Below are 15,275 nucleotides of genomic sequence, written 5' to 3'. Positions count from 1 at the left end.
GGAGAGAGAAAAAAGGTGAGAGGAAAAGAGAGAGAAAGAGAGAGAGACAGAGAGAGAGTGACAGAATATATATATATACATATATATATGAGAGAGAGAGAGAGAGCAAGCATGCACAGAGCAGGTGCTTAATCAGCAAATGAGCATCCTCTTACCTTTGAATCCACTTTGTTAATGTTGTTTTGGCAAGTGCAGGCTGTAACAATTAGATGATGGCAGCGTTTATGGACGACGCAGGTGCACACTAGGAAATTAAATCCAGCAATTACACATTTATCAAAGGTGCAGCGTCCAGCCAGTAGCAGCAGTCTAGAAGGCTGTGCCTTCCCAAGTGACTTCACTTGGCTGTGCTGGCAGCCAGCACTACCAGCCTTCCTACTACTTCCTTTGTTTCCACCCTAAGAAAGACCTTAGCGAGTGTTCAAGCTGCAAGTCATCCGGTCCTCGGCTGATTTCCTTTCTCCCTGACTTTATTCCATCCCGCAGAGAATTTGTTCCACAGTGGAAATCTGGTCACTTCTGTCCTATGACTGAACATGTTCAGTGGCATCACGTTGCCTATGAAGAGCACTCAAATTTCTCAGCCAGCTCTCAGGCCCTCCAGAGACCACCCCAAGCCTCCTGTCATCTTTCTTCTATGGAACCTATTTGCACCAAGAAAAATGAGTTGATCTTCCTAAAACAAGTCTTCAGACTTTACTAAGCACTATGCATGCTTTCCCTAGTTCTAAGATATTCCTTGCTTAGTTACTTTATCTTAATGACAAGCTGCAACTAAAAACTCCCTCTCCCTTCTGGGTAGACTGACACTCTCCTCCTCCACTCATCTCCCACAGCCCTGCCCTGCCCTCCTCACTTCAAACCTTCCACACAAAGAACATGATGTCTTGTGCAGAACAGAGACACAATAAATGTTTGCTGGATGGCTTAAATCGATTGTCTGAATACTGAGAACTATTGTTTTAAAGCAATATTTTTTCTCTCATTTTACAGATGGAGTCAAGCTGTCCTTTAAGGAAGAACCCATGCAGTGAAGCAGTGTGAAAATGTTTATCATGGAAAGATCTCTTAAGACATGTAGAAGGTTTTAGGATTAAGTACAAAAAGACAAGTTGACATGTCAGCCAACAGCCCTGCATCCTAACATAAATCTACTTTTCTTCATATTGAGCTCTTAGGATAATCACATTGAATGAGCCCAGGGCACTGTTGTGAATCCACTGTTCACAAAGAAAGATCTTATGTTTCCTGGTTATTCTGGCTACAAACTTACCAATTTTATCGATCTTTTTCAAGAAATAACAGGCTTTGTGGGTTTTTTCTATTGTTTTTGTTTTAATTATACTGATTTCTGTTCTAATTTTATTTTTTCTTTTGTTTGCAAGACGTTTAAATTCTCCTCTAGTTTCCTAAGATAGAAATTTAGATGACTAATTTTAATATTTCTTCTCTTGTAATACATGCATTTAATGCTATAAATTTTCATCTGTGTACTATTGCCATGTATTGCATGCATTTTCTTTTTGTTTTGGGTTTTTGGGTTTGTTTTTTTTTGCCAGTCCTGGGGCTTGAACCCAGGACCTGGGCACTGTCCCTAAGTTTCTTTTGCTCAAGGCTAGCATTCTACCACTTGAGCCACAGTGCTACTTCTGGCTTTTTCTGTGTATATGGCACTGAGGAATCAAACCCAGGGCTTCATGCATGTTAGGCAAACACTCTATTATTAAGCCACATTCCCAGCCCCTTGCATGCATTCTGATAAATTATATTTCCTTAACATTTGATTCAAGGTATCATTTTCTGAAGCTTCTTTTTATGTTCTCTTGAGTTTTGACTTGTGTGTTAATTAAATGTGTTGTTTAGTCTTGAAATACTGAAATGTTTTTCAACTATCGTTCTGTTATTCATTCCACGTGTAATTCCACTGCAGCCTGATAATATGCTTTTTTTATGAGTTTTTATTTTTTATATTTGTTAAGGTAGTTTTACGTCTCAGAACATAGGCCCTAGTAAACATTTCTTGTAAGCTTAAGAAGAACATGTAATCAGGTGTTGTTGGATAATGTATTCTGTAAGTGTCAGTTTGATCCATTATAGTAGTATGTAAGATAATCATATCTACAGATTTTCTGCCAGCAGAGTCTAATAACATATTTAAGTCTTCAATGCTATAATTATAGACTTGTTTATTTCTGTCAGTTTTTGTCTTCTGTATTTTGATACCTATTGTTAGGTACATACATGTTAAGCATTGATATATATATATATAGTTTTTTGTGCTGCTGGGCACTTAGTTTTCTTGCATAAAGCAGGCACTCTTACAATGAGCCACACCTTCAACTAAAGCTTGAACTCAGGGCCTGGGCACTGTCCTTGAGCTTTTTCTCAATGCTAGTGCCCTACCATTTCAGCCACAGCTCTATTCCCGGCATTTTGGTAGTTCACTGGATATAAGAGTCTTATGAACATCCTGCCCAGGCTCACTTTGAACAGTGATCCTCACATCTTAGCCTCCTAAATAGCTAGTATTACAAGTGTGAGCCACCGGTGCCTGGCACATTGTTTTGTCTTTTGGGAGTATTGGCTCTGTTTTTACACAATAACTCTCCTTCTCTGATAATTTTTCTTGTTCAGATGCCACCATTGTCTGAAATATCTGCCCAATTTGCTTTTACAACAGAAAAGCAATTTGGAAATTGGCTCCTTTGCTGTAAGCAGGCAATGTGAAGGCCTCATTGTCAGTATTTCTCAGGTGTCCCAACATATCAATGTGATAAGCACAATTTTAGCTTCTTTATGTATTTCTTTTTAGTAGTTTTCATGTTTTTGCAAAGACAAACTTCAACCAATAAAACTTTTCTGGGTAGCTTGATTTTAGAAATAATCATTCATTCTATACTATCTAAAATATAGCTAAGATGTAACTAAAACTCGAGTTATAACCATATGGATGTCTCTTCTGAATTACAGATATTTATGTATTACCATATTAACAAAATGCATCCTGTTTTCTTTTGGTACAATTATTTTTAATATAAGAACCAGATTAAACAGGGATGTGAACATGTTTTCTTACCTTGGCATTGATAACCTTGCTTCCCAAATACTCCCCTGTTCAGGAAATAGAGAAAAAAAATACCATCAGTCAAATATAATTACAATCCTTAAAAAAAATATTCAGGGGCTGGGAATATAGCTTAGTGGTAGAGTGCTTGCCTTGCATGCATGAAGCTCTGGGTTCAATTCCTCAGCTCCACATAGATAGAAAAAGCCAAAAGTGGTGGCTGTGGCTCAAGTGGTAGAGTGCTAGCCTTGATAAAAAAAAAAAAAAGAAGCCAGGGACAGTGCTCAGGCCCTGAGTTCAAGCCCCAGGATTGGCAATAATAAAAATAATAAAATAATAATAATTTGCTCTCTGGTCACTTGTGAAACACACAATTGTAAGATGAGTGTGTATGTGAGAGACAGTTATATGAATAAGAGTGTGATTATTCTCTTTCCACAAATAGTAAATGTGCCTAATGCTGCCATTAATTAAAGATAATTATTGTTTAAATTTATTTTGTGCTATAGAGTTACCACTGATTGCTTCATTCTGCTTTATGTATTTTATTTCTCCTAGAATCCCTAAAACTTCTCAACTCATCTACAGTTTCCCAATCAAGTATATAGCATACCTAATTACAGTATGGGATCACATAAAGGCTATTACTACCTTGCACTACATACTATGTAGTAGAAGACTACTTTGCACTTTGCTTTCTTGCATAAGGCAGGCACTCTTACCATAAGCTATACCTTCAACCATGATTTTCGCTCATTACATTTGAGATAGGGGGGCTGGGAATATGGCCTAGTGGTAAAGTGCTCGCCTCGTATACATGAACCCCTGGGTTCCCCAGCACCACATATATAAAAAAAAGCCGGAAGTGGCACTGTGACTCAAGAGGTAGAGTGCTAGCCTTGAGCAAAAAGAAGCCAGGGACAGTGCTCAGGCCCTGAGTCCACGCCCCAGGACTGACAACAAAAACAAAACAAATAAACATTTGAGATAGGGTCTTGATTTATGCCCAGGAAAGCACCTGGGCATGATCTATGGTAGGCTTCTTGGGAGTTAGGATAAAGGTATATGCCTATGCCACAGTACCCGACTTTTCACTGAGAAGAGGTCTCCTGAACTTTTTTCTACCTAAATTGGCCTCAAAACCCTAACCTTAACAATCTCTGCCTCTCAAGTAGCTAGGCTAGGATTGCAGGCATAAATCACCGTTGCCTCATAGGGTCTCACATTCTTGCCCAAGGCCAGTTTTAGACTATGTTCTATCTACTGATACCTCTCACATAAGCTGGGGTCACAGATACAAACAGCACATCTGGTCTAATTTATTATTTCTTTCTTGGTTGACTATAGCTCCTATGAATTATGGGTTTTTAACCAGTCCATGATTCATCAACACTTTTACCAAAATGATTAGAAAAAGAAATAATAGGGGCTGGGAATGTGGCTTAGGGGTAGAGTGCTTGCCTAGCATGCATGAAGCTCTGGGTTTGATTCCTCGGCACCACATAAACAGAAAAGGCCAGAAGTGGTGCTGTGGCTCAAGTGGTAGAGTGCTAGCCTTGAGCAAAAAGAAGCCAGGCCCTGAGTTTAAGCCTTAGGACTGGCAAAAATAAAATAATAATCTAAAACTTGGGTCTGTATTAATTCATTATTTTGGGCATTATGGATTACAATCACTGGCTCACCATGTTAGATCAGATCCTAAAATAAATTTTAATAATCATGTTTTATTCTGAAACCCCACGTAGCCATAGGAAGCTCTAATAGAAAGAGGCCGGGAGGTGGGGAGTTGTGGGGGAAGTGGTGGAGGGGAGTCTCTTACCAGATAAACTCTCTGCAGTGAGAACAGTAGGTAGGCTGCCTCAAGTATGTGGCCATAAACTTGTGCCCATTGATCTGGTGGACTCGCCTTCGCATAGCCCTTTGGCGCTTCCTGGTAAAATGTTTGAAGATTCGGTCTCTCTGAAGAGTGGCTAGGTATTGAAAAAAAGGAAAAGAAGAAAAATATGTAATGAATCTAGACACACTATTAAGAAAGTCTGACAGCCCACATACTCAATTCAAAATGTCTTGGGAAACAATTATGTTTGCTCAGGAAATGACCTGAAAGAACTCTTCCTTTTTCTTTTTGGGCAGTACTGGGGTGGGGTTTAAATTCAGGAACTCACATTCTTGCTCAGCTTTTTCCATTCATGGCTGGTGTTCCATCACTTGAGCTATAGCTCTACTTCTGGCTTTTGGCTGGTGAATTGGGAGATGAGAGTTTTACAGACTTTGGCCCAGGTTTTGAGCCTTCAGTCTCCTGAGTAGCTGGAATTATAGGCATGAGCCACCAGCACCTAGCTTGACTCTTACTTTTCAAGGGTAGACCTCTTTGATTTCTAAGATGCTATTCATTACCAGGTTACAGCTGGCCACTTTGGGCTAACAATGCACACACCATGAGTTTCCCAGAGGTCCCATGTTCCAGCATGTGACATCAACATGGGCTCCTTGCCCTTCTAAATGTCTCAATTTCTAGTCATCTTACCCCTTCATGTCTAATAACTTCTTTATAAGCTGTGGGGAGTGGGGGGGGGGAACTGAGCCCTTGGTTAACCTGGACTAGTGGAGTACCCTAGAATGGCTGCCAAACTCTAACAACATCTTGTTTCAAAGAACTGGCTCCCAATCTGAAGACTCTGAAAGCTGTGCACTAACTGAAGATGGTAAATTTTATCTTCCATCTTGTTATACAACTTTTCCTCAATATGTGCAGAAACTTGGGATAAATCAAAGAAAGCTTACTTCTTCACTAACATTTTCAAATAAATCAGTGATACACAGCAAATTTAAAGAATCCTGCAAGAACAATTTTCTAATAAATTTAGAAGGTTGAAGAAATAGAAGATTGCTTTTCCTTAATTTTTTGACATATGGTAACTGTACAACTTTATGGGGTACACTGTATACACATTGTAAACTCATTGATTTGGGATATTTAGATTATCCATCATTTCAAACATTTATCATTTGTGATGAGACTGTTAAGAATCCTCGCTTCTAGCTATTTTGAATCATATGATACAATATTATTAACTATAACCATCCTGTGTAAAAGAATTCCAGAAGTTATTTCTCTATCTGGCTGTGAATTTGAGTTTCTAAAATAAGACTTGCACTAGTGGTTCATGCCTATAATCCTAGCTATTCAAGGAGCTAAAATCTAGAGACTGAGGTTCAAAGCCATCCCAGGCAGACAAATCCCCAAACTCTTATCTCAAATTAACCAGCAAAATGCCAGGAGTGGAGCTGTGGTTTAAGTGGTAGAGTGCCAGCTTTCAGCAAGAAAAGCTAAAGCAAGAAGGAGAGATCCTGAGTTCAAGCCCCAGTATGGGCACAAAAGAAATCTAAAATAATTTCAAATATATGTTAAGAAATAAAATATAGAAAAATATATTACATACATTATATACCTAGGATGGGAAAAGGAGAACAAAAATCTATGCCATAAAAAGATTCACAGATATGAAGTTTAAGGAAGTTTTGTTTTGGCAAATAGCACAAAAAGGGTTACTAGAAATAAGTTAAAGTGAATAAAGATCTTCCATATAAGGAAGAGAGCTACTATTTGTACCATGTATAAATGAGCGAGAGAGAGAGAGAGAGAGAGAAAAAAGAATGGTGAGCAATCCAGTTAACAGTGGGGTTGAGGATGTGAAGAAAGCCATTTACAAAAATATAAACGCAAATCCCCATTAAACGTGTCAAAATGTCCAACCCTATCCAGGGTGGACAATTAAGATTCAGCAGCTGAATCATATTCTACGTCTCAAAGGAACAAATCTTAAAATAACCACATCCATTTCGACAATGGCTGGAAAGAGGATAACCTAGCCCCTGGGGCTGAGTTGTCCTAGCTTGTTGCTATCTACAGGTGGCGCTGTCCTCCTAGGGTTCCCCAGGTACTGTTAAGGAAGTAACACATTCTCCGGGCTCAGCATAAAACAAGCTTCACTGCAGCAAATGCTGTTACTGCTTCAAGAATAATTCTCTTAGAAAGCAATTGGACAATACCTGTTCACGTTTTAAGTGTTCGTTTCCTTTCATTCAGCAATCAGCCTGAAGAATGTAAACAGGAATGTTCATGCTACCTTGATATCAACTGCTACAGTTCCTTTAGAAATAAAAAGGAGGGGCCGCTAGGCATAGCAGCACATCTAAAGTCCCAAGTACTTGGGAGGTTGAGAAAAGATTGCTTGAGCACAGGAGTTGCAGGCCTGCCCAGGCAATGTAAAGGAAGAGGGAGAGAAAGGAGGATTGAGAGAGGTGAAGGAAGGGGAAGGGGGTGGGGGAAGGAAAACAGAGGGAGAGGAAGAGGGAGAGAGAGACAAAAAAAGAAAAAAGGCATAAGGTGGGCACCAGCAGCTCATCTGTAATCCTAGCTACTCAGTAGGCTGAGATCTGGTAAAGCCAGTCCAGGCAGGAACGTCCATGAAACTCTTATCTCCAATCAAATACTAAAGGAAAGCTGGAAGTGACTCAAGTGGTAGAGTGCTAACTATAAGCAAAAAGGAACTCAAAGACAGTGCCCAGGCTCTGAGTTCAAGCCCCAGGAATAGCACAGAAAAAACCTAAAAAGAGATGTAATAGTGAAAAGGAGTGAAAAATAAAAGGGGATACTATTTGGGAATGGGGAGACCAGTGGGAGGGAGGATGAGTGTGTATAATAAGGGATAAATATGATCAAAGCAGCTTGTATGAAAAACATCAGAATAAAACCCACTATTTTGTATAATGAATACATGCCAAAGTATGAGAAAAAAGTAACATCTACACTAGAAATCAAAGAACAAAATGCAGAAATAACTAAAAATGAATGTGGCTAAAGAACCAACAGTTTCAATTGTGCCTGTCTCACCTTGCACAATCTTTGGCAAACCACCTAATCATTTTTATTCCTGGGTTTCCATTCTGTTTCAAGAAGACAAAATATATCTATCCTCAGCCCGATGAGCATGGTGCCATGATCAAAATTCCTGACAGGTTCCCCTACCATTCTGAGCCAAGGTCCCAGAAGAACAGAAGTTACATTCTGCAGTGCCTTCCTCTGCCATACTTCTAGACTTCATTTAGTATGGCCAAAGTGAACAGGGTTTCATGTTCCTTGGCTGGCAGATGACGGCAGTATGTGATCTACCCTATGTGATCACCAGGCTGGCACCCCGGTGCTCACTCAGTACTGACTGAAACAAGACCTGCACTGAATTACTAAACACTTAGCATGTGTGCATGCAAATTACAGTCTTCCTAGGGGTCTAATTACAAAGCGCTCACTTATTTAATCCTCTAATTCCACCAACAATAGTTAAAAGGTCAACTCTTTGAGACTGTTAATATTTCATACAGTGAATCTTGTCCTCTCTCCCCCACCCCCAGTAGCTATTGCAAGAGCAGTAGCAAGACCTAAGAATTTTCAGTTGATTCCTTCTAACCAGGAGAACTTAGGAAGTTGTACTGGTCGAATCTCCTCAGGCTGTTCCTCTTACACCTCAGCTCCTGCCTTTTAGCTATGTAATATTATTTGTCCCCTTTCCCCTCTCAATTAGACCTTTTATCCTATCTTCTTCAGATCCTAAGTGTGACAGACCCCCCTCCATCTCCTCCCTCTCCCCACTTCCTCCTCCCACATCTTCCTTGACCCTTAACTAGGTGAAATGTGCTCGCCTGTTCCCAAAGTGCACCCTAACCTTTTCCCTTACTCCACGGCCCCAGAGACCTTGTCTCTTTGACTTGTGTCCCAGGCACTGCCCACAGGCCTCACACATGGGCATGGACTCCAACTGAACCTCACTCTTCCCTGCATTCTTTTGAGTATGTGCCTCTGTTTGAAAAGGAAATATACCTGGTGGAACCCCCCCCCCCTATAATTTCAACACTTGGAGGCTGAGGTAAAGAGGACTGGTAGAGTTCAAGGCCAGCCTGAACACACTACGTGGCACAGAAATGGAGGGACAAAGGGTGAACAAATACAGCAGTGATACTCACTAAACACTATGATGAAAATAAATGATACAATTTGTGGGTGGAGACAGGAGGGAAAAACTAGGAGAAGTGAGGGAAGGGGTGAAATTGTCCAAAAAGAAATGTACTCATTACCTGACTTATATAACTATAAATCCTCTGTACATCACCTTGATAATGACAATTAAAAAACTAAAAATTTAAAGATAGATAACTGTACTCATTCGTGACCATGCTTGCACAAATGTGGGAATTTAAAAAATATTTGAACACATACTACACATCACACACACACACACACACACACACACACTATAGCAGACTGTTTAATCCTATTGTGCCTTATACCACAGGGGCTTTGTGAAATCTTTGAGCTTTCATTTCAGCTGGACACGTTAGGCAACCCTAACATGCTCTGCAGCCAACACTTGATTCACAACTTCTGCTGCTTGGCTCCTGAGGTGCCCAGCCCCCCACCCCCTAAGTAAATAGGAAGCTGGCTTGGTGCCCAACAGGGAAATTCACCTTCCAGTCTCCAGAGCTCCGGAGCCCTGCTGGGTCTCTGCGAGTTGGTTTTGACCAGGCATCCTACCCACAGGGTGTAGAGTAGCTATGTCAAATGTAATAAAAATTGTCCTTAGGTCAAGTTCTACTTCACAATCCCTGGCTGTCATCACATACTTGTTTTGACAACTTTAGAATGTGCATGTGATCAGGAGCCACCAAACCACCACAGGGTAAGACTTCACTCACCAAAGGTGATGCTGGACTGAAACTGGAGCTGGTCACCTGAGGATGTGCAGGGAAGGAATGCCACTCAGCCAACCCTCAGCCAGGATGGAGCTAGCTTTCCCTCCAAAATGTTATCCACCAGTCTTTTGTTCTACCTACCTGAATTTAAGGTTTCATATTACAGCAGCAGAAATATGTATTTGCAAGTACTTTGTGGAACATTCTGAATTGGAAGTGCTGCATGGATCTGAGTTCTTAATTTTTGTATCTTTTCTGTGGTGGGACTTGAACTCTGGGCCTGGGCAGTGTCCCTGAGCTCTTCAGCCCAAGGCTAATGCTTTCCCACTTAGAGCCACAGCACCACTTCCAGTTTTCTGGTGGATCATTGGAGATAATGTCTCATAGACATTCCTGCCTGGGCTGGCTTTGAACCACGATCCTTATATCTCAGTCTCCTGAGTAGCTAAGATTAAAGGCATGAACCACTGGTGCCCTACTACCAGGTGTGGTTCAAGCGGTAGAGCCCCACCTTTGAGTAAAAAGCTAAAAGACAGCACCTAGGCCTTGAGTGTAAGCCCCAGTAACAAGGTATGTGTGTATGCATGCGTGTGTGCACGCATACACACTATCTTACATCATTAGCACAGGGCTGTAGAAATACAAAGAAGGTCTAATTCAGTTGTGTGTGAGAGAGGAAAGAACATCTAGGAAATCAACTCCTAATCAGGTAAAATGTAGCCAGCTGGTGCCAGAACGAACCTCAGACTCTTCCATTCTTGCTTTTATCCTAGAGAACACGAGCTATGCCATAGGATGCTGACCGTGTCCCTCATTAACTTTGGGTCTCCTATAATCCCTGGAAAGTGATTTTTTTTTTAAATTCTGGAAACAAACTAACAGGAAAGGCAAGTGAGGTCAAACTGCCACTGATAGGCATGAGGACGCCAGGCCCTGATTACTACTGTTGAACTACTGAGAAACACTATCAAGTATCTCATTTTCTTCTTCCTGAGATAGTTGCTTTGTTATTTGTTAAACATGGTAAAGTAAGGCCATGGGAAAAAAAGCAGGAAACCTTTCGAGAGTTAACCAAAAGTTATTAGTCAAGAAAGAGCCAGAAAATATCATATTTATTTCTGCTTGCAAAGTAAGTCTCTGAAAGACAACAGGCTAATGTAATACGAAGGTTCTGCTTAGCATCAACCATCATTCTGATGAAGCTACCAGTTGATCCCAGAGCCTTTGCATGAAGAATGATGCAGAAAATATATCAGCATAGGTAATCCCTGTGCGAGTCAATAAAGATCTACACAGGAAAACTAAGGACCTGCATCAACCCAGTGCAAAGCTTCAAGGACTCTACAACAAGCAAGTCCATGCCACCTGCATGTGGGAGCAGTTGGTGGGTACTGAGTGAACAGGGCAGCACAGGAGATGCATATCTAGCCCTCTGGTGAATTAGGGAAGACTTCAGAAAGGCAGAGACTAGCAGGAGTTTGAAGAGAAGAAGGATAATGTGGGGAAACCAGACACCAGGGCCTACTGCTAGTGCTAGAGGCCAAGGTAGCACCAAAGCATATGGTATTTTAAAATCTCGGCAAAAGCTCCAAATGGCACCATGTAATACCTGTTTTCCCTTTTTTTTTTTTTAATAAAAGAGTTTGACTACATGACTCACAGCGATTTTCAAATTCAGATGGAGTGATTAGATTCAATATTGAGAGTCCTGGCTCTATAGGAGCCATTCCCAGGTGTTTCCCAAGGATCTGGCTCTCTCTGAGGAAGCTCAAATGACAAGTACCCACCATCTTGTGCACAGATGAAGGCTATCATCAGCAAAAAATAAGAAGATATTTGTTGCTAGATTGATTCTGTTGAGGACTCAACTTCCCAACACATAATTTCTTCCCCAGCAGTCCAGCCTCCTGTGCTAGCAAAGGTGACCAGATAGTTATGTGACCCTATGAAATGGCACTGAAGTTGCATCAGGAGCCATGGGGAAACTTCTCATCACACTGGTAGGAGAAGAGCATCCTAGCCTCCTGCCTGCCTTTCATCATCCCCTTGCCTTCTGCACTTCTTCTTGTTGCACAAAAGAGGATGGACAACTAATGGACAGCAACCAAGCCCTGACTTCAAGCCCCTGGACTGGCATGCATGTATGTGTGCATGCTTGCGCGCACGCACACTCAAACACACACACACACACACACACACACACACTTCCTTGGTGAATCAACACCAGAGGAGGAAAAGTGCTCTATCACATTTAGGTGGGTCACTTAGGGGTATATTATCATCATTACTCTCTCTGTCCCTCCAATCTGAAAAATACTGCCACCCCCAAGCTTAAGTTAGATTAAGTATATTGGGTTTATATGCTTAAAAATGTATAAACACTTTTTGAACTATCTAGACATTTTTCTTTTTTTGAGGTGGAATTTCTTATTACTAATATAGGTAACAAACTTTTTGTACATATACTTTTCTTTTTCTTTCTGAGAATTGTTTGAATCTTCTGCCTAGTTCTTCTATTATCTGTCTTATTTTATCTTTTTTAAAAGAAGGTATATGTATATTGTGTATTTTTTTCAATTAGACATTTTTTTTAAATCTAAGAAAAATTTTCTATAAGAAATTTCTTATAGAAAATTTTTCTTAGATCCTTCATTACTAAATTTGGGTAAAAAAATAGCCCATTCATAGGCCATAGTCCCCAGGACAAATTTTTAAATCCCTTTTGCTCTATTGTTACTCTCTCTCATATATATATATGTCAATATAGATATGTGTATGTTCACATATATATATGTATGTATACACATGTATGGAAAACATGAACAACACAGAACATTATAATGGAATATGAAAAAAAATTCTTGGCAGGGGTGGGGAAGGGTGTTAAACTTAGGGACTTAGTCTCACTTATGTCAGTGCTCTACCACTGAGCCATGCTCCCAGCCTGTTATGGTTTTTTTTTTTTTAATTGTTGCGCTAGGGTCTTATTTCCTGCCTGGGCTGCAATCCACCAAGTTTAGGCTTCCCATCATAATCAGGATAGCAGGCATGTGCTACTATACCACCTTTCAGCTGAGAAGGAATCTCACAAAGTTTTCTGTCTGGACTGACCTCAAACTGATCTTCTAAAACAGCTAAGACGACAAGTGTGAAATGCCAGCTTCTTGCTAAAAAGTTTCTTGTTGAAATCATCTTAAACCTGACTGTATAAATCATCATGGAATACCTTGTTGAACATATCAAACACATACACTATATAGGCATATAATCTTACGTTGTCAATACTGTATGTGGTTGACAACTACTTTTTACCCAAAACATCTTTCCATGTCTTTTCAAAATATCTTAAGTGACTGTTTCTGTTCCAAGTAACCACATAGTAGGAGCAGATCCTCCTGTGAAAATAGAGTCTTTCAGTTGGAAATCTGTTTTTCTCTTTTACTTGAAACTAAGGGCCTACTTGCTCTACCCTCCACCCCTACACCAGCTTCCAAGGCCAAGTTGGTCTTCCTTCCTCAGAAAGGAAAAAAAAAAAAAAAGGATCCTTATACAAACAACCTGTCCAACCAAAATCTTTTCCAGATAAACATGTGTTTCCTGCTGAGAACTAAAAGAATCCTGCCCTTCAGTTTGGCTTATTCCACCCCACCCCCTTTTTCCTTTTTCCACTGGTAGATTTCTAAGGTCTTCTCTAAGCTTTCATGTACTGGGTTGATGACTTTACAAAAACCTTACAGGGAATCAGGAATGGGGAGGCCATTGCCTACTTTCCAAATTGCCCCATTGCTAGAACAAAAGCTATGCTGCCTCCTTCATGGGGCTGATTGCTCAGTGCATAGACTCATTCAAAACCTGACACAGGCTGGGTGTGACTGGCTCTGAATATTCAGGCTTTAGTAACCTAGTAAATAGTCTAAATACTACAGCTCAACAAATTACAAAGATTCTCACTGAAAAATGAGAAGAAACAAACCTCTAGACTCTAGCTTGTCTTTCAATTCACAAATTGCTTCTGAGGCCAGGAGTTGATCAAGATGCATTGTATTCCTAAACTGCTTTGTTGGATGAGAACTCCTTTGTACAACTACTTAAAATGTGATCATTCACCACAAACACCTTCACTAAATAAACTTCAAGAATGTGCTTCAAAAAGGAGGACAATAATTCAAAAACATCTCAACCATACAAGAAAATGGTGAGTTTAAAAATTATAAACATTTCTGATCCAGGTGGCTGTGTTCCTCCCCATAAAAATTATAAACATGTAGGGAAACATAAACAGTGATAGAATATACTAGTAATAATGTCTACAAAGGCTTCCAAATAAAACACTTGTTAAAAGTCTAAAATACAGCTAGGCACCAGTGGCTCATCCTAGCTATTTAGAAGGCTGAGATTTGAGAATTGCAGTTCAAAGTCAGTCCATGCAGGAAAGTCTGTGAAACTCATATTTCCAATTAACCACCAGAAAACCAGAAGTGGTGCTGTGGCTCAAGTGGTAGAGCATTAGCTTTGAGCTGAAGAGCTCAGGGACAGCACCCAGGCCCAGAGTTCAAGTCCCACAAAAAAAAAAGGAAGAAAGGAAGGAAGAAAGGAAGGAAGAAAGAAAGGAAGGAAGAAAGAAAGGAAGAAAGGAAGAAAGAAAGGACGGAAGGAAGGAAGGAAGGGAAAGAAAGAAAGGAAGGAAGGAAGGAAGGAAGAAAGAAAGAAAGAGAAAGAGAGAGTGAAAGAGAGAGAGAAAGAAAGAAAGGAAAGGGAAGAAGGAAGAAAAAAGGAAAGAGAGAGAGAAAGAAAGAAAAATAAATAAAGAAAGGGAGAGAGAGAGAGAGAAAGCTAAAATATCAAACAATTGTACCTAGGCCAGGAGGAAACTACATGTATTTAGAAGTATTCTAAGATCCTTCCTTTCCTCTCTAGAAGAGGAAAAAGGTTCACATTCCAAATAAAACCACTTTGTAAGTTGATGTTTTCCCAACCAAAAGAAGTAGAGAACCAACAACTTTTATATAAGGAAGTCTAACTCCTTGATATGAGACACAAACCTATAACACAGGTAGAAAAAGTAGAAAGTAAAAGATGAAAGGAGATGCTAGACAAACACTAGCTGAAAGAAATGCAGGGCAGCCAAATGCATGCCAGATGAAACGTACTGTAAAAGACACAGTATTTCTGCCAATGAATAGATGTGACCATATAACGATGAAAGGTCTGTTCCAATAGGAACACAATATATTTCTATATACTGAATTGCATGGCTTTAAAATAAACAAACAAGGTTTTTTCAGTGTGTAAATGTCATTCAGGGCAGAACTGAAAGATAGGATAGGATCCCATTCTCATCTCTGAATATCCACTCTGGATGCTAAAGAAAACACTCCTGGTACTGATAGCTACATTGGTAGAGTGCTAGCCAATGAGCAAAAGCATCAGGTACCAAGTTCCAGTCCCAGACCAAAACATA

At 40.1% G+C, this 15,275-nt stretch overlaps 1 protein-coding gene across 2 annotated transcripts in view; it reads right to left on the bottom strand.

Annotated features, from left to right (window-relative positions):
- Nucleotides 1–15,275, bottom strand: part of Prkch (protein kinase C eta) — a 235,609-nt gene that overhangs the window by 115,232 nt on the left and 105,102 nt on the right. For both annotated transcript variants that reach the window (XM_048362542.1, XM_048362543.1), the window contains exons 3-5: nt 4,884–5,034; nt 3,077–3,111; nt 156–244 (exon numbers count right to left, since the gene is read on the bottom strand). In XM_048362542.1, coding sequence (XP_048218499.1) covers nt 156–244; nt 3,077–3,111; nt 4,884–5,034 — 275 coding nt within the window. The remainder of the gene's footprint in view (nt 1–155; nt 245–3,076; nt 3,112–4,883; nt 5,035–15,275) is intronic.

This window comes from Perognathus longimembris, chromosome 14, assembly GCF_023159225.1.
Source record: "Perognathus longimembris pacificus isolate PPM17 chromosome 14, ASM2315922v1, whole genome shotgun sequence".
Lineage (NCBI taxonomy): Eukaryota > Metazoa > Chordata > Mammalia > Rodentia > Heteromyidae > Perognathus > Perognathus longimembris.
The sequence above is the reverse complement of the archived record's forward strand: the minus strand, read 5'-3'. Positions and strand labels throughout refer to the sequence as shown.